Genomic DNA, 27,099 nt, shown 5'->3' with positions numbered 1-27,099 from the left:
TGGAAAATGCTTATTTTTCCTCTTCGGAGGATCCTAACAGGGAAGGAGTAGCCTCACAAGTCAAGTGTCTTACTTAACCCTTTTGTTGCGTACAGCACAGGCTCTTGAGGTATCTACCACTAATAAGGTTCAGTTGAACATCCCCCATCGGGGGATGTTTATATGACAATTAGTACCTCTTGGGTGGTACATTATCCGGCCTCTATGGCTGAGATCTGTAAGACTGCGACTTGGTCTTTGGTTCATACGCTTATCAGATTTTATCAAATCGATATTAAAGGTCATGAGAATATTGCCTTTGGGCACATTATACTGCAGGCTGCAGTATGAGTCCCCTGGCCTCCTGTTTTTTTCTGTCCCCCCCTCCCCCCTCTTCAGTTGCCATTGCTATGGGACATCCCACACAGTAATTACTATGGCTCTGTGTCCCCTGATGTAAGAAAAGAAAATAGGATTTTTATAACAGCTTACCTGTAAAATCATTTTCTTTGATGTACATCAGGGGACACAGAGGTCCCTCCCTTCTTATTATACACTTGTATTGCTTGGCTACAAAACTGAGGACTCCCAGCAATGGAGGGGGTTATATGGGGGAAGTACACGCCTTAGGGGCGTACCAGTGTCCAGCACCTGTCGGTCCGATATATAACCCACATAGTAATTACTATGGCTCTGTGTCCCCTGATGTACATCAAAGAAAGGGATTTTACAGGTAAGCTGATATAAAAATCTATTTCTTTAAAATCATTGCAGTAGAAACCTTTTCCACCCATACATGGATGCAATCTCCTTTCATCTAACGGAAAGTCTGTATGCCACTCATCTTGAAGGTGAACATACTTTTCATTTGAAAGGATAAAGATTGTAATGCACATTCAGAGGAGCATTTTGAATAAAAGGCCATGTGACACCGAGTAGAATGCATGTTAAAGAACTCAGAAAACGTTTAAGTATGTGGCCGGTAAAATGACGGGTAGGTGGGGCTTTCATCGAACACGGTCACGCTGCAGTGTGATCGGACACAGCCGATGACTGATTACTGCACTGGCCCCGCTGCCAGGACCATGTGATCACTGTGACCAATCACAGCAGATCACATGATTACTGTAAACAAATGGCTTCCCTTCATGCCATTCATTGTCTACAATTGTGTTGCTACCTGTGATTGGTCACAGTGATCACATGGTATAGACAGGACCAATCACAGCCCATCTGTACTATGTGATTAGATGTGGCCTGTTCCTAATATTTTGCTAATTATAGTTCCTAATTATGTTTCTGGGGGCATTCTGTACACATTGTGTGTACAGAACACCTCCAGGTAGCCATATTCCATTTTACAGAACATTACAGAACTGCAGATTGAAAAGGAAAGGTAATTTTAATAACGTTTAACTAAACTACAATATGACTTGTGTCGTAATTGTATATTCTATATTTTTTTTATTTGCCATTTTTTTTCTCATGAAAGTGGAGTTACCCTTTAATGCATTCTCTGCAGTAAGGTAAAAAAACTTGTGTACAGCCACCACCCCCCCGCCCCCCACGCTCCCCCTTATACTTACCTGTGTCTGATCACGATAATGCTCTGTGTCAGAGAGCAGCGACTCTCTCAGCTCTCTCTCCTCTTACTGGACATGGAGGCAGCAATGGAACCCATTGGCTCTCGCTGCTGTCAATCAGGGCCTGTGAGGAGAGCATGGGGAGGCAGGGCTGAACCATGTCGTGTGCCACTATGGACACATACAGCATGGCTTCAGATTGCAGCTTGGATCCTGACAGTGCTTTTCTATGGCACACTTGATGGGTGGGGGGGGGGGGGGGGAGGTTGGGGGGAAAGAGCCAGGAATGCTGGTAGCGGACCCAAGTAGAGGATCAAGGCTGCTCTGTACAAAACCATTGCATAGAGCAGGTATGACATGTTTGCCATTTAAAAAAAAAAAAATGTACAATTACAATAATCATATCCTGCCAACAACTGACAATCACTCAGTTAACAATGCTAAGGCAGGCTCTGGGTTGTCACTCTCTGCATGGATATTACACATGTGGCAATGCTGTCAGTGGCATCACATCATTCTCTTTCACAGCCTTCTCTCCTCCCATATATTTGCAGAGGTTTGTCCCCCAGTGTCAATTAAGCTGGACCTCCACCTCCAGTGTCTGAATGCTGACGGGAAGGGATCTTGACAGCCAATTTCCTGTTAGCTAACACCACTAAGTATTACACATTCAATAATGACACTGCAAAGGGAAGTGATGTATTGGCCATGCTGCAGCTGGCTTTGGTAGACCAACTCACCTCTGAACTACAGAACACTTTTCACAGGTATAGAGATGGGAGAAAGGGTGTTCTTTAATTGGATTTAGGAGTGACCAACATAGGATGGACCATGCTGTGACTTCACTGATATAGTACAGTGAAGGAGTATTATATCACACCCTAGGACAGGAATTGTGTTCCTGGCAAGATCACCAGGTGAAATTGAAGGCAAAAAAGCCTGACAAAAGACAGGTCAGGTTGAAGCCGCTGTACTAACAATACAACATTAGTACAGTGGTCTATGCTGCTGAACTATTATGTCCTGACAGGTGGCAGCCTCCCCGCCAGAACACTTCAGCTGATGGCTGAGAGCGCTAATTGTGAGCTGGTTGGCTTGTGGTTTTTCTACTTCTGTCGGACTGGCTGCCATACACAAATTTTGGCTAGTTTTTATTGAATCGACCAATGTCGTCTGACATTCTGCCTGTTTGCACAAGGCTTAATGCAGCCATCACATTTAAGGACTGGTAAGCTGCAATAAATTACATTCTTGTTCTTGGATTTAGATACATTTTAAGAAACTGGCCCGACCTGATAACAGTTCTAGTTTAAAAGTCACAATCTCTGTAAGATTATAAGCAAAATAGCCCAACTTAGTCATACAATAAGTCTCCATAGCAGTCATGGTATGATTAGTAATCAATTGGTGTTAAATAGCAGCATTTATAAACTAGACATGTATATTAACCCCTTAAGATCTGCAGCTCTGACCTTATACACTGTGGGGGTTATTTACTAAAGGAAAATCCACTTTGCCCTGAAAGTGCACTTGGAAGTAAAGTTGCTGTAGATCTGAGAGGGATATGTAAGGAAAATAAAAAACAGCATTTTAGCTTGCACATGATTGCATGATAAAATCAGCAGAGCTTCCACTCATTTCAGATCTATGCCTTAGGCCCCTTTCATACGGGAGAGCTTTACAGGTGCTACAGAGCTAAAAAATAGTGCCTGCAAGTGCCTTGAAACAGTTGGAGCTGTGCGCTTGCAGGACAGTCAAAAAAGTCCCGCAAACCGCATCTTTGGAGCGCTGTAGGAGTGGTGTATTTACTGCTCCTAAAGCGCCCCTTCCCATAGAAAACAATGGGGCAGCGCTGCAAACCTGCCTGCAAAGCGATGCTGTTTTAACCCTTTTTTGGCCGCTAGTGAGGGTTAAAACTGCCCCGCTAGCGGCCGCATAGCACGGCTAAAGCGACAGTAAAGCGCCGCTAAATATGGCGCCACTTTATTGCCAGCGCCCGCAACGCCCCAGTGTGAAAGTAGCCTTAGATTTAGAGTGACTGCACTTGGATTTGCCTTTCGTAAATAACCCCCTGTGCGTTCATGCCTAACTGGCTAGGCAGTGAGGTCTATATATGGCCAATAATAGTAGATTTAAAAGGAAGGCAGGATGGAGGTTTAGTAAAAGTGAAACATTACAATAAAGAAAGGAAATTAGATAATAAAATAAAAATATAAAGATAAAGCTTCTATGTATAGACAATAAAAACAATTTGTAATATGCCTATAAGTATACAGAACTAGAATTTGTTTGCCATTATCTAGCAGTGTCTAGAAACCAGGCATACTGACAATATCATTATTCGCAAAGCAACTGTACTGTGTAACCGTCCGTAAGAAAGTAAACAAATAATAACATTCTGCCAAAAACAAGAAAAGTGTCAGTGTGCAAACTGAGAGGCACAATTCTTCTCTTAATCTTCTTCAACAGAATAACGGCAAATTAGACCAGCTGAGTAGAACAATGCAGATGGTGATAGAAAGCTGTCAACAAATATCCAATGAAGCCATTTTCGAGGCAATGCAATCAGCTAATAAGACATGAAAAATCGTACTAAGCAGAAGCCCACAGGTACAGAAGATACGGTGCATACAGTCATTAGTGTTCTACTACCTCCCCGGCCTTCACTCAGGATGTATCTGCTTTCAGAGAAGAGGAGGGGGCACTAGAGGAATGGCTGCTCACATCTAAAAGTTGTTTACTGAAAAGTCTCTTATCTTAAATCTAAACTCCAGCCATAACTTTTTTTTTAGTTTTTAAACTAGATAAGAATAAGGCAGCGTCGTCCATACCTCTATTGCTGAGATTTGCTCCGTGGCACCAAAGCAAGAAGTAAGATAAGTGGGAGCTATGGGCAGGTTCTAACTTTTCCCTACTTTTAAACCGCTGCCTCCGTCACCATTGGAGAGATTTCTAAGCACATACCGACCCTATAACCAAGGATCGTTATGCAGGTGATGGTTTGTCACTTGGATACAGCAATCAGGGCTCCTCATGTACATGTAGGAAAACCTATAGATCAATATTCAATTATCAAGAAAATAGAACATCAGACCACTCTGGAGCTGCATCTCATTGGTACGGTTACTACATAAGTTCTTTGCGGTAATTGCCGACACACTGCCTTAAAGTCTTACTAAATCCACAACAGTAAAATCAGTCTGTATATGCAGTAAAGCATGCTTGTTATACTGACTGTGGAACCTAATGGGAACCTAATGGGGTTAATTCTCTGCATTGTGTAAAAAAGCTGTTTGATCCTGTCTTATCTGATCCTCCCCTTCTTCCACAGTCCCAAAACCATCTCCTGATAGAACTGAGACTTGGGGGCAAGTTGCACATGCACAGTTTGGTGTGTATTGCTGGAGTTTTTCTTTTTTTCTTGGTAGAGAGCATGTGATCAGCACAGGGCCAATCGGAACTGTTTAGACAGAGGGTCAGGGGTCCTGCAGCCTCATAGGACAATCAGCAGAGAATTGTCCTAAAATTAAAATTACTCCTACAAGCTTTAACCAGACACTGATAGAAGTCACAAGACTGCAATATACTGCTGATGAGAAAAGGTATTTAGCAATTTATAGTTACTAAAATAATTGCAGTTCCATGTTCTATGTACTGGGGAAGACCAGATATACTGAATGCCGGGTTCTGGGTTTAGTAACACTTTAAGAAAAGGGACCTGAGTGGCCAGGATATGTTGGATTGTTAGTGATGTCATAGTGACCCAAAATAACATTTTCCTTTTCCACAACAAAGGAGTGTTGTGGTGAGAAGAAATATTGATTATTGACATATGGGTCTACAACACACAATCACATTTAGTGGGCGAAATTGATATAGTGCAATACTGACACTTGGACTTTTCTGGAAGTGAGAGGAAACCCTCTCAATGGGAATACAGGCAACCGACTGAAAGATGTTATAACCCTTCCCTGCTCTATGTAAACCAAATCAAGGATTGTGTAGAGATGGATTTTAATAAAGAAACCAAAAAAACAGGAATAGGAAAATAAAATTATTACTGATGAAGCAGTTACAGATTCTGCAGTAAAACAATGTAAATGATAGGGCCACTCAAAAGAAGTAACTGTCCCATTACCTGGCAACACAGTTCAACTCAACAAATGTCATTAGGGATTCATGTGGAAGTCCTGCCTATATCTGCAATGCATACCAATTTCTAAAATTTAAAATTTTTAAATTAAAATTTTAACCTCTTGGCATCTGCAATACAGCCAAATGATGGCCACATCGCAGACATGAATTTCCGGGAGACCGTCATATGACGTCCTTCCCTTTGCAAACCCCGATGCTGTAATCTTCATAGAAATAAAATAAGTATTTAGCAGAGGCAGTGCAAATACTTGACTAAAATTGAGTGTTAGTAGGACAGCGTGCAGGTCTTGTAACTTGAGACCCATCCTTATAAAAATACAAACTTCATGGAGTATCAATTGCAATGCTAAGTGAAATTAAACATATTAAAATACAGCCTATTTATTTATATTTTTACTGTTTAGTCTTAAGTCCATAAGACATTGTAAGAGCTCCTACCAAAGGCATAACTAGAACCGTCAGGGCCCTGGTGCAAGAAACCATGAAGGGCCTCTGGCCAGGGTCTACATGCCGCTCCTATCCAAGTGTAGAGGGGAGCCGCATAGGCCCCTTGAAGCATGGAGCCAGGTCGCAATCGCAACCTCTGTACGCATTCCCCTGGCTCATTCCATTACATTTTGCCTTTGAAGGCATAGAAGTTAGTAGGTGTTAATTGACGCAGGACGCCACCTCATACACTAATTAGATAAGAAGTGGGGTGGGCAACAGGAGTTTTCTTGGTACAATTATATCATGACTTAGGATGTAGGTACCTTTACACTGGGTATAATACCCATTTATACTGAGCACTTGATCTTTTACACCTCATACACTAGTTAAAGTGCATGTCCATCCAAACATTTTTTATTTGTTTTGAATAGCGCTGTGAAGGGTTAGAACCCCTGTTAGGTTTTACTACCATATTTAGGGCTTCATTCGAGATGTTTACACTCCCACAGCAACATAAATAAAAATATGTTTTTGTTAGTAGATTAGGGGAACCTATCAGCTTTTTACTGCTGATTGTGTTCCTGTGTCAAATTTGCCTTCACTTCTGTTTGTTTGCATGTTCTCCCTGTGCCTGCGTAGGTTTCCTCCGGGTACTCCGGTTTCCTCCCAAACTCCAAAGACATGCAGGTAGGTTAATTGGCCTCTGTCCAAAATTTACCCTAGTATATGAATGGCGACCTTGGATTGTGGGCTCCTTGAGGGTAGGGACCGATGTGAGTGTGCAGTGTACGGGGATAGGGACGGTTGTGGACGCTCGCTCAGGTTGAGCTGGATGGACTGGTGTCTTTATTCAACCTTACTAACTATGTAACTATGTCAGGACGTAAAGAAAAATCTCTCTAATGAAGCCCCAGAAACCAATCAAAATCTAATAGGAGTTCTAATCTTTCACCATTATATCCAAAATTGGAAAATGTTTTTGGCTAGACATATTGTATACTTTAAGAATCTGTAGACTTTGAAAATGCCAACCATTGTAAAACAGTCTTTCTCAAATAGGGTTCCCTTAAAGATTGCTAGGAGTTCCTTGAGCAGTGGGAAGTGGATTGTTCTCCGGCCAAACAATTAACGCATAGTTCTGACATATGGCATTACCAGCTGAATGGATGAAGTGGAGCTGCTCCTCTCTAACCACTTACGTTAATGATCATGTTAGCTGTCTGTAGAGAGGCATACTCCAACTGACTACCAATGTAAGAAACATTCCTCTCGTTGAACCTCAATGTAAAAGGTATTTTTTCACTGACCACCAATGTCCCATGATATTCTTTTCATTAGCCTCCAGTGTAAGGTAGCTACTCTGATTAATTACACTGTGGTGTGGCTAATGTACGATGAGCTGTAAAGTTTATAAAGGGTTCTCTAATGCCGCGTATACACGACCAGACTTTTCAACATCAAAAGTCTGACGGAATGATTCCGGCAGACTATTCGATCGTGTGTGGGCTGCAGCAGACTTTTGATTTGCAAAAGTCTGACAGACTTTAGAAATGGAACATGTTTCAAATTTTTCCGCCAGAACTCCGCCGGACCCAGTTCCTACCGAGAAATCCGCTCGTGTGTGTGCGCTAGTCCGACGGACAAAAACCGATGCGAGGGCAGCTATTGGCTACTGGCTATGAACTTCCTTATTCTAGTCTGGTCGTACGTCATCACATTCAAATCCATCGGACTTTGGTGTGATTGTGTGTGGCCAAGTCCGTTCATTCGGAAAGTCCATCAGAACTCTGTCAGAACTCCGTCAGAACTCCGTCGAAAGTCTGTCGGACCTAAGTCTGGTTGTGTGTACGCGGCATAACACGTGAAAATGATTTCAAGGGTTATTCCATGGTCAAGAGGTGAGAGAAAGGATGCTGTGGAAAGTGGACCTCATACTAACTGGATCATAGAAACATTTATGGGATGCTGTGGAAGGTGGACCTCATACTAACTGGATCATAGAAACATTTATGGGATGCTGTGGAATGTGGACCTCATACTAACTGGATTATAGAAACATTTATGGGATGCTGTGGAAGGTGGATCTCATACTAACTGAATCATAGAAACATTTATGATAAACAGATGACAAATACATATAACTATAGAGGCAGAAAAGGTTAACAGAATAGCATTTAGCAACTATTGGGCTCAGCTGAAAAAAAAAAAAAGAAACTTACTGTGGAATTAATGAGTTTCTGACCAGAGACATAAATGTGCTGTTTGACTGGAGGCCTTCCTTTCTTCCCTCAGCCACAGTTTCATGGTTAACAAGTAGTGATGTGGTTTCTGCAAGTAGCCGCAAGCTGAAAAGCCTCCATTCCACTAGAAAAAAAAGTAAAGCCAAGAATGTTACCATACAGCTGTGTAATTGAAACAAAATGTTGAAGCTGCATGAAGACATACTTGATGTGGCCTAGCTTACCATTTTGGCTGCACACCAAGGAGACTAAAGGTGGGAGGATAGCATCCACAACCTAAAACAGAGCAAGAAAGGGTCTGGATTGAATTACTGCAAGAACAGAAATAGAATCAGTATCACCACAAACTAAAGGGTCTTACAGGCTAACTCTATAATTAAAATGATCATCCTCTAGGGGACACGTAGTGATTTACTACCTATGTAGAAGATTTCAGTCCTGTTGCAGTCCTTCCTTAAACTATGTTTACCAGTTATTTCAACTCTTAGAATCAATAAGGGCGATCCCCAAAACCAGCAAGTTATTTGTGATATTGTAGAATTATAGCTAAACCTGCCAGGGCTCGCTATTATTCTATCCAGATAAAACTTCAAAATGAAAATATCATACACACTGAAAGTGGATTGCTTACATTAGGTTTAATCCTCAAAAGTACACTTAGACCCGCTTAGCTATTATATTTTTTGTCTGGAAACCAACTTCCCAGAAAATTTGGAAAAAAATGAGTAAATTATCAGAAACAGTCAACGTGTGGGAGGAAGGAAATTATTGCTTCTTCAGATAAAAATACTATGCAAAAACACAAAATTTTACCAGTAAAAGATGCAAAAGCTACCTTGAGAACTATCTGAAGTTAGTGGAAATGTGGGTAGATAATGCAGGGTGTGTGTTAATGAGGTCAGCTGGTGAACTACTTCCTGTGGCACGTCCTAAGGTCTGTCCAGGAAGTAGGAGGAAAAGCCTTTTATACAACAAACACATACAATGAGGTAAAGTCTGTCCAGGAAGTAGAAGCATTTTATACAAGCACATACAACGAGGTAAGGAATGTGTAGGATAAATCAAAAGCTTTTTTTTATTTCTGAAAAAGCAGTACATTAATGCTATATTGGTACATAGGGGAGCTGGGATTTATTTATAAAAAAAAAAAAAAAAGTGAACCTATCCTTTAAAAAAAATAAGCTTTACATACACTTTAACAACTTCCCGACCATATTGCGGCAGGTTGCCCCCCCGCGCGATCCGTCGTAGCTGTACGTTGGCTCTTTACAACGTTGTAGCAGGTGTGCCTGCAGCTTGCCCCCTGGCTGATGCGCGATGACCGCCAGGCATCCACGATCGCTCGTGATAGAGCGAGAACCAGGATCTGTGTGTGTAAACACACAAATCCCGGTTCTGTCAGTAGGAACAACAATCTGTCTCCTCCTCTAGTCACTCTTATCCCCCCGCAGTTAGAAACACACATAGGGAACACAATTAACTCCTTGATCTCCCCCTAGTGTTAACCCTTTCCCTGCCAGTGACATTTATACAGTAGTCAGTGGCTATTTTTAGCTCTGATCGCTGTATAAATGTCACTGGTTCCAAAAAAGTGTTCAATGTGTCTGTCGTAATGTTGCAGTCCCATTAAAAATCGCCGATCACTGCCATTACTAGTAAAAAAAAAATAATAATAATAATAATAAAAATTCCACAAATCTATCCCCTATTTTGTAGATGCTATAACTTTTGCACAAACCAATCAATATAAGCGTATTGTAATTTTTACCAAAAAGATGTAAAAGAATACATATCAGCCTAAACTGAAGTTTTTTTTTTTGGATATTTATTAGGGCAAAAAGTATAATATATTGTGTTTTTTTTTCAAAATTGTCACTCTTTTTGTTTATAGCGCAAGTGGTTAAAGCGGGGTTAGACCCTAAAGTGGAACTTGCGCTCATCGGAACCCTCCCCCCCTCCGGTGTCACATTTGGCACCTTTCAGGGGGGAGGGGGGTGCAGATACCTGTCTAAGACAGGTATTTGCACCCACTTCCGGGCATAGACTCCCACAGGAGTCTATGCCTCTTCCTGTCCCAGCACGCTGTCTGCTGGGACACACACGGGTCCCAGAGACAGCGCGGACCATTCCTATTGCGCTGGGCGACTCGCGCATGTACAGTAGGGAACCGGGAAGTGAAGCCGCAACGCTTCCCTTCCTGATTCCCTCACCTAGAATGGCGGCGGCAGCAGCCGAGAGCTGAGCGATCGATCTGCCTTGGCTGCCGACATTGCTGGATCCTGGTACAGGTGAGTGTCCATTTATTAAAAGTGAGCAGCTGCAGTATTTGTAGCTGCTGGCTTTTAATATTTTTTTTTACAGTGAAATCCTTCTTTAAACTCCATTTTATAGCATAATATAATAAACTAGCAATTAGGTGTCATCTGCAGCAAGCTTAAAAAAAAGGGCAGCACTAAGTTAGGCAAACTGCAAATATTGTATAACTGATACAGTCTGATACAGTATCTGCTAATACAATACTTAACACTATGAAGTGTCTTTTTACCCAGTGCTGGATAGTATACATTGGACTGCACTGCAGAGAGTCCCAAATCAAAAAGACTGTTGTCCCATCTATTTTTTTTCAGTTATCACAATACTCCCACTCTCACACAGATCTTAACATATACACACACATCCAAAATATTGAAAACTGCCTGCAGCCTCCAACACTTCATGTTAGAGACAACTGGTTCTGTCTGTGTCTCGCAACTCCTCTACTGACTTTGCATCTCTGACTTACACTCCCCGGCTACTTTATTGGGTACGCCTGTTCAATTGCTTGGCAACACAAATTGATAATCAGCCAATCACATAGCAACAACTCAATGCACTTAGCCATCTAGACGTGGTGAAGACAACTGCGCATCAGAATGGGGAAGAAAGGGGATTTAAGACACTTCAAACGTTGCATGGTTTTTGGTAACAGATGGGCTGGTCTGAGAATTTCAAAAACTGCTGATCTACTGGGATTTTCTCACATAACAATCTCTAGGGTTTACAGGGAATGGTCCGAAAAAGAGAAAATATCCTGTGAGCGGCAGTTGTGTGGAACGAAAATGCCTTGTTGATGTCAGAGGAGAATGAGCAGACAATGAGGTGATAGAAAGGCAACAGCAATTCAAATATCCACTCATTACAACCAAGGTATGCAGAATACCAACTCTGAATGCACAACACATTGAATCTTGAAGCAGATGAGCTACAGCAGCAGAAAACCATACTGGGTGCCAGTCCCGTCAGCTAAGAACAGGAAACTGAGACTTGAAGGGAGCAAAAAACAAGGCCAAAAAAACACAGCACTCAACAAAGTCTATAAGTGTACCTCAAAATTGTCTGGCGTGTCCGAGCTAAGGGAGGACCAAAGATAAAAACGTCCAGTCAGCCACCAACATACAGAAACTCAGCTAGATCAGAGGATACATGGTATTTACATCAAACTCACTGTTGTGTTGTAAAAAACACACATGACCCACCTGGATATGATGAGCCACTCAAAATTCAATCAGAGGTTAGGTAATCCCTGCAACAAGTGCATATCTATCAAACAATGACTTAGTCAAAGGATCCTTATTCTAATAACAAACACGTATATACATATCAGTATCTGGGATAAATCACCACCCACCCATTGTGGACTAGACCAGAGAAACCGACATCCAGCCAACAATGCTTACCAATATTGAGATATATATTGTCCACCAATGACACAAATAAAGGGTACACATTTCTCACACCTCTGCAAAATGCATGGAAATACCTCCCATACGATAAGTATCCGGGTCTCCTGAGGAACTCGCAGTCCAGCCTGAAAATCCCCAAAGCCAACCTGCCCCTATATATACACCCAAAGGAAGGGCGGTCGACAGAGTGCTGGGCAGGGCCTCTCTGCATTGAGCAATCAAACCAAAGAATAGCCTATTACAGCCCATCCTCATGGATTCAAAAAACAGGGCATCAAAAACCACCCAATGCAAACCGACTGTCCACAATACGAACAATATAAGTCAGGAATTTAAACCGCGCTCACAATTACAAAAATCTAAAAAAATATATCTAAAACCTATAACAGAATAATATGTATACACTATAACTAGTCAAAAATTATAATGCAAAAACCCAACTAAGTGAATAATAAAAATATACTCTATAACTCATACAATAATCAATTATAGGTGTGTATCACATCGTATCAATCGCAGCCTTTAGATATTTAGACAGATTTTTGAGAGATTTCTTTAGCGCAGTATTTTTTTCCCAAATTTTTGCACAATACGAACAAAGGGGTACTTCCAGGGGGAAGGGGCAAGTGCGCTGTCCAAGACATCCATGCATAACAGAAGACAAAGTGACAAAGCGTTCGACTATTCATTATGGTCACTCGACCGGAAGTACGTTCAACACAAGAGCACACTCGCACTACCTGGCAGTCTCAAATGGAAAGCACAGACAGCACCACCAGCTGGTCAGACCACCTTCCCCCAGGGCACATCCTAACCAAAAACTCCAGCCCATGCATCGCCACAAACCAACCAGTAGCAACAGTACTCATCAAAGGACAAAAAACAACAACACAAGGTCAAACTGGCTCACCAGAACTTCCATCAGTTCAATGTATCAAGGCCGAAGGAAGATCTCCAAATAGCATAAATATAATGTCTACTACCAAACGTCCAATGGAGACCTAGCAAGGACACATTGAAGATCAGGACACCAATACACACATACACAACTAGACAGACACACAAACAGACGGAAAAACAGGTGGGAAAAAAAAGTCCCCTCACCATTGAGAGGGCATATAACCTATCTCTAAATAAACCACCCGAAAAGACCTAGTGAATGTATAGTGCAAAGATCCATTAGGTATAACATAGGCCAATGACAGATAGGGCTCTATTAGGGGCATAGCTTACAAAATCATTTAAACCAGGGGGTAGTGTAGTTCACATTAGGATGAAAGATCCAGCGTGATTCCAAACGCAAAATGTGATCATGGAAATCTCCCCTCACTCTTCAGGGATTTTGATGTATTCTACTAATTGCTATAAACCGGAGGGTGTCCAAATTACGTGGACAGCATTCATTAAAATGTCTTGCAATGGGGCTCTCAGGCACACCATCCCTGATATGACTTACATGTTCCTTAATACGTTGACATAGTATACGCATTGTTTTACCCACACAGAACACATTACATCCGCCTGTCAGTAAGGAAACTATGCCCCTTGTTTCACAATTGACAAAATGTCTGGGCCAGACGGTAGTAGGTCCAATTACCAAAGGATCCTTGAGTTGATTGATAAAGTGACAATAGTAGCAATGTCCACAATGGTATGTACCCTTTGGGTGTGTCCCACATTGATCCTCCCCATGTTGTCTATCAAAGAGGCTCACTGTGAGATGGTCTCCCCAGCAATCGACTTCTTCTAAAAGTAATATGTGGATTAGGGTCCACAAAATGTTTGATAGAGGTATCCTGGGTGAGCAGAACATAATAAAATTAAATAAAACTGTTTTTAAGGCAGATACAAATAAGATAATTGCAGTATTTTTACACTTAACAAAAGAGTACATATATTAGCATATTTTCCAGCAAAATGTACTTGTGTTTTGATTACACGTTTCACTAAAATGTAGAACAGCACAGCAAAAAACATCCATCAAATGGCTACACTTGAAAATGAAAATTAAGTCAATTTAAAGGGCAGCCAAAGACGCACAGTTGCCAACTAAGAACTTGGAAAAGCTTTTACCTTCAATCCCATAACTATTAAAGGGTCGTTAATTACTGTTAAGTCCAATTAAAGGTTGGCCAATTCAGAAAAGCACTAAAGTTATTAAGTTTATAATTAGAACACATCAAATAATACTTTGGATTATGGCATCATTTTTGTTTTTCCATAAACTCATTAGATTTCACCAGACATCTGTTGTAACACTGGTAGTCATGTTAAAGTGAATTTGACATTAAATAACGTAAAATTTAATTTTTATGGTTGGAAACTGCACAAATTTAAATTAGAATGGATGAATGAATTTCAACCCAAATCACGTAACAAAACTTCAAATGTGGCTGTTCGCTATTACTATTTTAGGAGCAGAGTGATTAATGTTAAAAAGAAATAATAATAATAATAAAAAAAAAAGTCTCATCTGCAATCAGTTTATCGGTTGTAAGCTGTAGAAAGCCTTCGCTGCCATTGTGCTCTTTCTGGGCGTCATGTGCGTCCCTGTGCCTTTAAGGAGGGGATCCCTCCAGGCATACCTGCCCTTAAAGAGGGGTTCCATTTAGGGAAGCACCAAATGGGTTTTTTGGTGCCGAAACAGATACCGAAAATGAAAAGTACACTAGGCCGAAAACCGAAACCGATACCGAAACAGCACCGATACCGAAAATGACTGTTTTAAAAAAAAATTTTTTATACAGGAGATGATCAGAGACTGGCGACATGGTACAGGAAATGGTCAGAGACTGGCGACATGGTACAGGAGATGGTCAGAGACTGGCGACATGGTACAGGAGAGGGTCAGAGACTGGCGACATGGTACAGGAGAGGGTCAGAGACTGGGGACATGGTACAGGAGAGGGTCAGAGACTGGGGACATGGTACAGGAGAGGGTCAGAGACTCGGGACATGGTACAGGAGAGGGTCAGAGACTGGGGACATGGTACAGGAGAGGGTCAGAGACTGGGGACATGGTACAGGAGAGGGTCAGAGACTGGCGAGATGGTACAGGAGAGGGTCAGAGACTGGCGAGATGGTACAGGAGAGGGTCAGAGACTGGCGACATGGTACGGGAGAGGGTCAGAGACTGGCAACATGGTACAGGAGGTGGTCAGAGACTGGCGACATGGTACAGGAGGGGGTCAGAGACTGGGGACATGGTACAGGAGGGGGTCAGAGACTGGCGACATGGTACAGAAGGTGGTCAGAGACTGGCGACATGGTACAGGAGGTGGTCAGAGACTGGCGACATGGTACAGGATGTGGTCAGAGACTGGTGACATGGTACAGGAGGTGGTCAGAGACTGGCAACATGGTACAGGAGGTGGTCAGAGACTGGCAACATGGTACAGGAGGTGGTCCGAGACTGGCGACATGGTACACGAGAGGGTCAGAGACTGGCGACATGATAAAAGAGATAAGAGTGTTGTCCCCAGTGCAGCCAGTGTTGCCCCCTGTGCAGCCAGTGTTCCCTCCTGTGCAGCGAAGAGAGAGGAGAGCCGCCTCCGCCGTCTGGTTCAATAGAGCGCCGGGAACATCACAGCTTTAATTTCAATAGCTGTGTGTTCCCCCGTCGCGCGCCGTCACATACAGCCCCTCCCCCTTGTCTGGCACTTTGATAGACAGATCACCAGTCCACTATAACTGCAAGTCTTTTTTGGGTATGTCTCTACCAGTTTTGCACATCTAAAAAGTGATATTTTTGCCCATTCTTCTTTGCAAAATAGCTCAAACTCTGTCAGATTGGACGGAGAGCACCTGTGAACAGCCATTTTCAAGTCTTGCCACAGATTCTCAATTGAGTTTAAGTCTGGGCCAATGACTGGGCCATTCTAACACATGAATATGCTTTGATCTAATCCATTCCAAGGGATATGGCGTGGGCACTGCGGCTTGCACATATATTTGCAAATGTGTGCAAACAAAACCCTCTGTTTTTAAAGTAAACTGTTAAGCCTTGTACACACAATCCAATTGTTGGCCAACCAAGCATCCAATTTTTGTCCAAAAGGCATGTTCCAGGAACTTGTCTTGCATACTAATGGTACACAATTGGCAGCCAACAAACATGAACATAGTGATGTACTACAAGGAATTTCAGCTCTTGAGCACCACCCTTCTGCTAATTTCATGTTTGAGCATGCGTGTTTGTGCTTTTGACTTTTGTGTGACAGACTTGTGTACAGACAATACGAAAATCAGACAACAGACCGTTGTTCTCCCAAAATTTACTAGCCTGCCATCCAATATTTGTTGCCCGAAAGTTGGACAATTGTCAGAAGAAGCAAACTAACGGTCAAATTTTAGGACAACAGTCTATCAACAGACAATCCCCTGCCAACAATCTGATTGTGTGTACGAGGCTTTAGACAGGGCCAATTTGGTTATAAAATAATAAATAGTTCATGAACTATGGTCTCATGTTCACAAACAGAAAAGTAGCATGTATACCGCTAACTGTGACCATTATAATGTAGTTTAGAGCACCATGTTTGCTTCAGCATTAACAGGGCAAAAATTGCCACCAGAAGTTAAAACTGATGGACATACCTTTTTTTTTTTCCAACCTCATTAAACTTGTAGCTATGTAGACCACAAGACACAGGCAATTTGACAGACTAAACGTAGAAAGCATGGCAAAAAAAACAGGACCACTACATCTCAAGAAGAAACCCATATTTAGAGAAATACATTGGCTGTCATTGCTAACCTATTTCTAAAATGTTGGATGACCAGATGTCTTTGGCTTTGGTGTGTGTGTTAAGACCTGGATCACCTGCTGATGGTAATGTGGTTCCCAGAGCTGAAGGGTGAAGTTCTAGTGGCCACCAGTGGGTGTCTCCCAGCATCCATCGGATCCCAGTAATTAGGCTCCACCTGATGCTGGCTGCTGGAAAGGTATATAACACCTGCATTGACTTTTTATCAGGGCTTCAGTGTTTTGCCTGTTAGCCTCTGTTCACATAAGGCCGATTTGACATGTCAAATTGCATGCTAAGTCAGAGCCTATTGTCGGCAATGGCACCATCCAAAACAGTTCCTGCACTATTTTTGGCGACTTCAGAAGGCAATTTCAATAGACATCTGTGCATAAACCCGCACAAACATCTTTCAAATCGCCACCCGAACTCGCACTGAAATGCGGGTTTAAAAATGCGGGATTTCAAAACCGCCCTCAGTGTGAACGATGACTGCTGACTATCCTGATCCCTTTTTTATCCCAATTTTGGTCATGTCCTGTTTCTATGTCAGCTTCTCTCTATTTGTATATAGTGTATTATAGTTAGGTTATTGGTTTGGTTTCACTGTCACATTTATGTATTCACTTTTGATTTACTTATGGTCTGTCGGATTAGTGTTGTGTGCAATAATAAACATTACTTTAACCATATTACCTTCACCCAGTATTCATTACATTCTGAGTCATTGACATGGAGCAAGCATATACTAATAGGTTATTACATCTAACATGCAAATTTGTTCCAGGCCAATGCTAATGAAATTCTTGCAGCCAGGTGACTGTCACAGAGTAAAGGTCATCAATGGCAGCCTACATGCATCTCTTAGTACAGGTTTCCTTTAAGGTGTACTATATACAGTGATATATATAGATATATATATATATATATATATATATATATATATTGTACAGGACGCTGTGGCTGGGTCCTGGAAGGACGCTATATTTCCCCTCTGTTTGGGTTGTGGTCTTTTTAAATGAATAAAATTGATTAACCCACCTGTTAAGGGAGTGCCTTTAAAAAACAAGACAGGAAGTGGTAGATGGGTGTGGAGGAGTGGAGAACACATGGTGGATGGTGGATGGTGGATGGTGGATGGTGGATGGTGGATGGTGTTTGGTGTTTGGTGTGTGTTTTAGGTTGCAGCAACTGAAGTGGACAGCAGTGTCCTGTTTGGAAGGCTCCTGGCAGGGGAAGCTACCTGCCATCAAGACCAAGCTCTGTTTCTGATAAAGACAGCTGTTCTGGACTTTGCAAGTCGGTGAGACTACAGACCTTTTTCCTTTTGTTTTTTGGCTGCTGTAAGCTATTTAAGTTTAATAAACCCTTTGCTGTGTGAAAAGCCTGTGTCCAGCGATCTACCTGGTCCCCCGAACATTACAATATGTATTAGTATCTCACAGAAGTGAGTGCACCCCTCACATATTTTATATATTTTCATGTGACAGCACTACAATTTAAGGTAGTGAGTGTACAGCTTGTATAACAGTCTAAATTTGCTGTCCCCTCAAAATAACTCAACACACAGCCTAAACCACTGGCAAAAAAAGTGAGTACACCCCTAAGTGAAAATGTCCAAATTGGGCCCAACATGTCAATATTTTGTGTGGCCATCATTATTTTCCAGAACTGCCTTAACCCTCTTGGGCATGGAGTTCACCAGAGCTTCACAGGTTGCCACTGGAGTCCTCTTCCACACCTCCATGACGACATCACAGAGCTGGTGGATGTTAAAAACCTTGCACTCCTCCCCCTTCCTTTTGAGGATGCCCCACAGATGCTCAATAGGGTTTAGGTCTGGAGACATGCTTGGCCAGTCCATCACCTTTACCCTCAGCTTTTTAGCAAGGCAGTGGTCGTCTTGGAGGTGTGTTTGGCATCGTTATCACATTGAATACTGGGACTGGGGCCCAGTCTCCGAAAGGAGGGGATAATGCTCTGCTTCAGTATGTCAAAGTACATGTTGGCATTCATGGTTTCCTTAAACTGTAGCTCCCCAGTGCCAGAAGCAATCATGCAGCCCCAGACCTAGACACTCCCACCACCATGCTTGACTGTAGGCATGACACGCTAGTTTTTATACTCCTCACCTGGTTCCCGCCACACACGCTTGACACCATCTGAACCAAATAAACCAAATATCTTGGTCTCATCAGACCACAGGACATGGTTCCAATAATCCATGTCCTTAGTCTGCTTGTCGTCAGCAAACTGTGGGCTTTCTTGTGCATCATCTTTAGAAGATGCTTCCTTTTGGGCCAACAGCCATGCAGACTAATTTTATGCAGTGTGCAGTGTATGGCCTGAGCACTAATAGGCTGAACCCCCACCACTTCAACCTTTGCAGCAATGCTGGCAACACTCATATGTCTATTTTCCAAAGACAACCTCTGGATATGACACTAATCACATGCACTCAACTTCTTTGGTCGACCATGGCGAGGCCTGTTCTGAGTGGCACCTGTCCTGTTATATCGTTGTATGGTCTTGGCCACCGTGCTGCAGCTCAGTTTCAGGGTCTTAGCACTCTTCTTAGCTGAACTCGCACAATTTCAAACTCACATTTAGTGTGAACCTAGGCTATGTCTGTTTCCCACAGACTGGCTATAGTATGTGCTGATGTGGTACACAGATCAGTCCAGTCAATTTAAGTCAATTTTTATACACCTAATGACACCTGTCCACAGAATCTCTTTTTTCCCCATTCAAACCCACCACCATGGTCAAGAGCAAAGAGCCAAAGGACATCCGGGACAAGATTGTAGACCTGCAATATGCTGGAATGGGCTACAAGACCATCAGCAAGAAGCTTGGTGAGAAGGAGACAACTGTTGGAGCAATTATTCGTAAATGGAAGAAATGCAAAATAACCATCCATCACTGCTGACAATGATCCTAAGAACACCATCCCTACAGTCAAGCACAAAAGTGGAAACATTATGCTTTGGGGCTGTTTCTCTGCTAAAGGTACAGGCTGACTTTGCCGCATTGAGGGGCCAATGGATGGAGCCATGCATTGTAAAATCTTGGATGAGCACCTTCTTCTCTGAGCCAGAACACCGATGATGGGTTGTGGATGGGCCTTCCAGCATGACAATGACCCAAAACATACTGCCAAGGCAATAAAAGAGTGGCTCAAGAAGAAGCACATTAAGGACATGGAGTGGCCTAACCAGTCTCCAGAACTTAAAGTGATTATAAAGTTTTTGTTTTTTTTTCAGTAAAAAAAAAAAATGTTATACTTACCTCGTCTGTGCAGTGATTTTACACAGAACAGCCTGGCTCCTACTCTTCTTGTGTTCCTTTTTGGCTCTCCTCTCCCCTCCCTCCTGTTGAGTGCCACCACAACAATCAGCTTGCTGTGGGGGCACCCAAACTGTGCATCATTTTGGAGATATTTACATTTTTACAATTATGCCAAAGATTTGTATAACAGGAGTTACTGCCCATATCCCTAAATTAGTACAAGTACAGAAACTATTTCCTCTATGGGACTTTAAAAGGCAGAAACTCCTTAGCAACCAAACAGTGTTGAAAAGCTATTCATATTTTATCTGAAAAGTTAAAAGCAGGGAGGTATGTGAAAATCAGACGTGGATGCACATATAACTAAGGTACAATATAAAAAAAAATATATACAAACAACCACGGGACTCTTGAATATGAAATTAGGACAGAGAATGCCCAATGCATTTCTTCCAGCTCGTATAATGCATGGCAGCAGATCTTTTCCTGTGTTTTTAATAGGATGCAATATTGGTGATATTTAAAACATATGGTCAGTGTCAATATTATAATATGGTTATTATATAGCTTTCTCTTTTATGTACAGTGATGAATGCTTACTGCATTTTGTTCTCTATTGATTGTAGACAACTAATGTGTTACTGAACCACTAGCCCCTGAAGAAGAGGATGACTGTCATAAAACTTGAAACGTGTTGGGCATTCTCTGTCCTAGTGTCATATTCGACAGAGTCCAGTGGTTGTTTTTATATATTTTTTGATAATGTACCTTAGTTATATATGCATCCAAGTTCTTATCTTTATCATGTCATACCTCCATGATTTTAACTTTTCAAATATAAATATGTTTTCAACACTGATTGCTAAGGAGTTTCTGCCTCTTAAAGTCCCATAGAGGAAATTGTTTCTGTATTTGTAGGAGGAGATTTACATCACATGCAGCAGGTGACATCACTGGTGCATGTGCTCTGAAGGATTGGTCACGGGTGCCATTCCTTCCGAGCCCTGTGCCATGAACGGTGACTCCCACGTGCATGCACGGGAGTGATGTCATTGTGGCTCTGGCTACTCACAGCACCAGAGTCCGCGAACCCGGAAGAAACTGGAAAAGATATCAGCCCTCTCAGGGGGGTGTCAATGCCTCTGGAAGGCTTTGTTCTAAGGTATTTGATAATAAGCTAGTATGCAATAATTGCTAGCTCACTATGCCTTTGTCTTACAGTTTTTTTTTTTTTTTTTTTTTAATTTTTTTTATTTAGAGTTTACAATCTCTAAGGATTTAGAGAAGATCTGTAAAGAAGAGTGGAGCAAAATCCCTACTGAGATGTGTGCAAACCTGGTAATCAACTACAAGAAATGTCTTACCTATGTGCTTGCCAACAAGGGTTTCTCCACCAAGTATCAAGTTTGTATGTCTTTGCTTGGTAATTAAACACTTATTTAACTTACTGAACTGCAACCCAATTTACAACATGTGTATCCTGTGGGGTTTTTTCTGGATGTTTGGTTGATTTCGCTTTCATTTAAAATACACCAATGATAAAAATTATAGACCCTTCACATCTTTGTAGGTGGACAAACTTACAAGCACATTATTTTCCCCACTGTGTCTGGTCAATATCTATCTATCTATATTATATATATATATATATATATATATATAAATATATAATACACACACATTAATATATATATATATATATATATATATATATATTTATTTATTTATTTATTTTTTAGCGGGAAAGGTAGAACCTCTGTCAGATTTTTATTTCTATCTATCATTCTTTTCTCATTTCCTGTCTAGTAAAACCATTATCATCAAGACAGAAAGAGTGGGGAAACCAGGCAGGATTTTTAAGCCTCTTCACTCAATCTGTAACTAGGAAAAATGTTTTTGGTTTGACATACACTTTAACGAGAAAAAAATATCCAGCATAACTGAAGTGGTGCAGAAGTTTTTGAATTCTTCAAAGCAGTTTCCAATAAATGAACAATAAAATAGCAAATGTTAATATTAAAGCATATAGATGACCAGCTCCGGGAAGAACTTCCAGGACAAGTGGTTCAAGCTAGACATATAGATATCTGAAGTGGTAAAAAGTGTGTTGTTATTTATTCAGCAACTGTAACTATATTAGCATTCAAAAACAAACAAAATGTGTTAATGTTAAGGCTCACTAACGGACCCAAAAAGGTGATTTTTCTTTTGGTTTTCTTTTGCGTTTTGTCCATTATCGTGCATTGTGGATTGCAAAAACGCATTTGTTGGGGTGCCATTATAAATTAATGGCACGCAGCACTAATGCGGATAACACGCATGCTAACGTGCATTCCCACAGTCGACAGGTGTGAACCAATAGCTTTTAAATGTTAGGTACGGAGTCAGTTACAGGTTTTGTATTGACTTTATCCAATTAGGATTAAGAAAAACAGTGCAGTATACAAACAAATGAATGGGCCCGTTTCACTTTCTAATTTGTTCTAGAGGCAACTAGCACGCAATTAATTGCTGTGTTCAGACTCTGTTTTCAATCACAAATTAGACCCACTGGGTAAAAGAGGAAACATCTTCCAAAGTGTTCAGGTTTTCAGTCTGATATGGTAATTTTGCCACTAGATGACAGTGTTCTCTTGCTTTCTCTAGGGTATTATGTTAACAAGGTTCTCTTTACACACTTATGTCTACATTTTTTTTTACTTTTTTTTTTAAAGTATAAAACTTTAAAGCAATAACTTTTTAACCTGGGAAATCAATTTGTTTTATGAAGCCTGGTAAAAAGTTTTCTTGTTATTTCTCATAAGAATGCAAGCATATATGTCAAACACTCCTAGGAAATACTAATAACTGCTCATTACTCAATAAAACCTGACTTCTAGTGTTCAGTACAGATAATAGCTTCTGGCCAGAAAGGCAAGATACCTATTAACATTTTGCTGTATTGATTGAAACATTTGAGAATGATTTCCTATCTTCTCATAGGGTATTGTGCTATGTTGGATTTCACTTACTCCTTCACAAGCCTGTACTTAAATGATGTCCCGGAAGGATGATCTTTGGATAGCACAACTTATGGTGAAGAAGGTCATTTCCAAAACTCATCGTAGGTTTTCTGAGTTATTCACATGCTACTTTTTTTTGTTTGCTTTTGTTTTTTAGCAATTTGTCTTGATTCTTTCATATGTGTACAACTCCGATACCAACTGGACCCAGTTGAATAGTAAATTTTCTCTGTTCAAAACATTAACCAACTCTGCCTATTTAAAATGTTAGAGGGTCATTATATACACTAGACATGAGAGGCAGCATTAGAAGTTGCATTTTCCTCAGACGCAACAATTTAATCTTGTATCTAAAGTGTTTCTAAATGTGTGTGTGTGTGTGTGTGTGTGTGTGTGTATACCATTACCTTGTGTTAAAAAGTATACAGTTCTCTTTGCATGTCTTTCTTTGTTTGAAATATCAGATGATCCTGCCAGTTCCCCTGTTTTCCTATTTCTAATTGTCCATGCCGTGTATAGAAGCACATCCTTCCCAGATAGGTACATTTTTGGCTGTGATGGGAGCACAGCCTCCTGTCATCCATAGGCCATAACTTGTGCTTATTTGTCCCCTGCAAAGTTTCTTATATGGGAAGATCCGTGCTCTTTCTCTGCTTTATGTTAACAACCACTCCTACAGTATCCACCCCTACCTCTTTAAGCATCTTATGAAGCCGAGAACAGAGGTTATGTGATCAGTTATACAAAAAAAAATCTCTTATATATGTTAACTTTTTTTAGCAGCGATAAAACATTCATTAACCTCCCTGGCGGTACGATTATTTCGGATTTTAGGTGCTAAAAGCGGTACCATTATTTTGCATGAAAATTTGGCGTTTTATATTGTAGTCCTGCAATTCTTAGGAATAACTCTCTTAAATCTGTCCAAACCAGAGTCTAGCAGACATCCCGGGTATGATAAAGTTTGAAAAATTAAATCATAAATTATAATATAATAAATAATTATAAATAATTGTACCAAATAATAATATAACAATAATAAAAATTATTCAATAATGTAATCAAATCAAAAACACTGAAATTTGCTCAGTTGCAGAATTGTCACTGTCATTACTTTTCAGTATTTGATGACGGATCTCCCCACAAATCGCTATCGCTCAATTCTGCGAGTGATTCTAATTTATTATCGCTGTTTTCTAGCTGGTCTAAAATCATTTTTGATGTACAGTGACAGTTTTGGTTGCTATGGGCAATCTCCAGTTTCCAGGCATAAAGAACAGTTTTTATTATATAAAACTGCATGCAGGACACTGGGCAGACCACTAGGGACAACGGGGATGTGAAATATTTACATACAGCAATGTAATCTGTAAGATTACATTATACTGTATGTTTACTGTTTGTTTCACTTTTTGAATTTGGCGCCGATCGCTGCGACGCACGGGCACGGAGATCAGCGATGTGATGCATCGAGCGAGACATGACTCGCTCGTACAGCGGGGAGACAACGCTGGATCCGAGGGAGAAGGTAAGTAAACCTCCTCCTGGATCCAGCGATGCAGTCCCGAGTCTGACTCGGGGATTCCGCTCTTGGTATAAAAAATCCACCCCGAGTCAGACTCGGGAATACCGTCAGGGGGGTTAATCATGGGAGGGTAATTCCTTTTGATGGAATACATAATGCCTTTTATATCTAAAAGTTTATGACCCAGGACCACTAAACAAGTCTAAGTTGGAAAAAGCTAGACTGAACTTTATTCTTCTGTTAATGGATTATGTTGTGAAGCAATTAGCTAAAACAGCGCAAACATTTCAATTGAACGTTAATGAACAAGTTTCCCTATAAGCTATTAAAGTGGATGTAAACCCACTCTCATCCTTTCTAAACTACTGCAATATTGGTTATCTATAAGGATATACAATCCTCCTGCATGGATACTTATCTGTCAAATGTCTCCACTCTGTCTGCTATGAGACCTGAAAAACTGCAGATTTTGTGGGTGGGTCTGTTTTTCAGGGCTCAGTGGGTGGAGTCGTGATGTCAGTAGAATCCCCGCTCACCTCTACACTCCCCTTATCAACCCTGCATTTTCTCCTGTGTATTTCTTACACTGAACTTCTGCTATGATCACTAACATCCAGTCAAAACTCAGAAAAGTCCTCACATGCTGAGGTGTGGTACAGCCAATCCTTGCAGAGCAGCAGAAGAAAGGAGTGGGAGGGAATTAAAAAAATAATGCATGTCTCTTAGGCTAGTGCATGAGATATGTAAGTCACCTGTCACTCAGAGCAAGGGGGAGGATTTGACAAAGTTTTTCTCTGTTTGTCAAGATTTATTTAACTGAACAATAAAAGAGGATTGCTCAGAGATGGATTAACTCTTTGTGGCAAGACTGGGCTCAAATGATAGGAAACCGTATACTCTACATTATGACATCAAAAACAATAAAAAAAATAATTAGGTTTACATCCACTTTAAGCTCCAAAACCTTGATCAGGCATACAATCTCCTCAAACTTAGCACAAATTCGGGAACTCACATCTACAGCTCTATAAGAACCCTAGACATTGTCACTAGTCCAGCCTATACAGAAGACAGACTCCTGTTACCATAGCCAATCAACTCAGAGAGAGGCAAAAGGGGATCTGTCAGTGTAAAAAAACAGATCCCCGTTATGTCAGTGGAGGAGAGAGAGATTGTCTGTTCCTAGTGATTAGGAACAATGATCTCTCTCCTCCTCCAGTCAGCCCAGCCCCCATACAGTTTGCAACAGCTCCCAGGGAACACACTTAACCCCTTCATTGCCCCCTTGTGTTAATCCCTTCCCTGACATTTATACAGTAATCAGTGGCTGTTTTTAATTCGGATCGGATGCCAATGGTACCAAAAAAGTGTGAAAGTGATGATCTGTCCACCACAATATCGCAGTTCCTCTAAAAAATTGCAGCTCACCACCATTGCTAGTAAAAAAAAAAAAAAAAAAAAAAAATTCATAAATATATCCTCTATTTTGTAGACGCTATAACTTTTATGCAAACCAATCAATATATATGCTTATTGCGCCTTTTTAACCAAAAATATGTAGAAGAATACATATTGGCCTAAACCGATGATGAAATGTGTTTTCTTAAAAACAAATTCAGCTGCTGACTTTTAATAATCGGATACTTGCCTGTCTCAGGGTCCAGCAATGCGGGGGAACGAAGCCCCACTCGTCCCCCCTCCTCTCGGTGGCACCGGCATTGGAACTGTGGCCAACCGGCTGTGGCTTCACAGCCGGGCACCCACTGCGCATGCGCGAGCAGCACCACACGCCGTGATTGACCGTGCAGTCATCTGGGACCTGTCACATGTCCCAGATGACTGACAGAGGGGAAGGGGGCGGAGCTGAGCCCTTCCTGAGCTGAGGGGAAGTGACGTCAGGAGCCCAGGCACTGAAGGAGGCAGACTACGAGGGACCCCCTAGCAACAGGCATTTAGAGGTGAGTTCCTTTTTTTTTTAGGAATTTTGAGCATTTTTTTTTTCAGTGGTTTTTAAGTGGTTATTAAGTGAGGTCACATGATCTGCAAGTTCTGGCATCTGGAGCGGCAATGGAAGCCAAGCAGTGGATGATGTCATAGCTCCAGGAATTCAACCTCATTGTCAAGTCACACCTTATAAATCATGTGACTGCACTGAAGCTCATTAAAAAATATATATTTACACCAGTGTTAATTTCTTCAATAAAAATGTTTTCGTCATCTGCATTTTTACAGTGACGAAAGTGAAATGAAAAGTACAGCACATTTTCGCCCACTGACAAAAACTATTATGAAAATCAGACCTGTTTTTGTTAACAAGCGAAAACGGGACGTTTAGCCTCATGAACTAACTTCCGGTTTTCACGGAGCTCCGCCTGCTTCCGCAATTCACTCCCAGGAAGCAAGCACACTGACAAGATGACTGCCAGAGACC

General features: G+C 41.3%; 1 protein-coding gene across 2 annotated transcripts in view; it reads right to left on the bottom strand.

Annotated features, from left to right (window-relative positions):
- Positions 1-27,099, bottom strand: part of ULK4 (unc-51 like kinase 4) — a 951,013-nt gene that overhangs the window by 476,464 nt on the left and 447,450 nt on the right. For both annotated transcript variants that reach the window (XM_077491567.1, XM_077491568.1), the window contains exons 28-29: positions 8,611-8,662; positions 8,366-8,510 (exon numbers count right to left, since the gene is read on the bottom strand). In XM_077491567.1, coding sequence (XP_077347693.1) covers positions 8,366-8,510; positions 8,611-8,662 — 197 coding nt within the window. The remainder of the gene's footprint in view (positions 1-8,365; positions 8,511-8,610; positions 8,663-27,099) is intronic.

Source organism: Lithobates pipiens, unplaced genomic scaffold (assembly GCF_037356315.1).
Source record: "Lithobates pipiens isolate NorthernLeopardFrog02 unplaced genomic scaffold, aLitPip1_a1.2 Scaffold_19, whole genome shotgun sequence".
Lineage (NCBI taxonomy): Eukaryota > Metazoa > Chordata > Amphibia > Anura > Ranidae > Lithobates > Lithobates pipiens.
The sequence above is the reverse complement of the archived record's forward strand: the minus strand, read 5'-3'. Positions and strand labels throughout refer to the sequence as shown.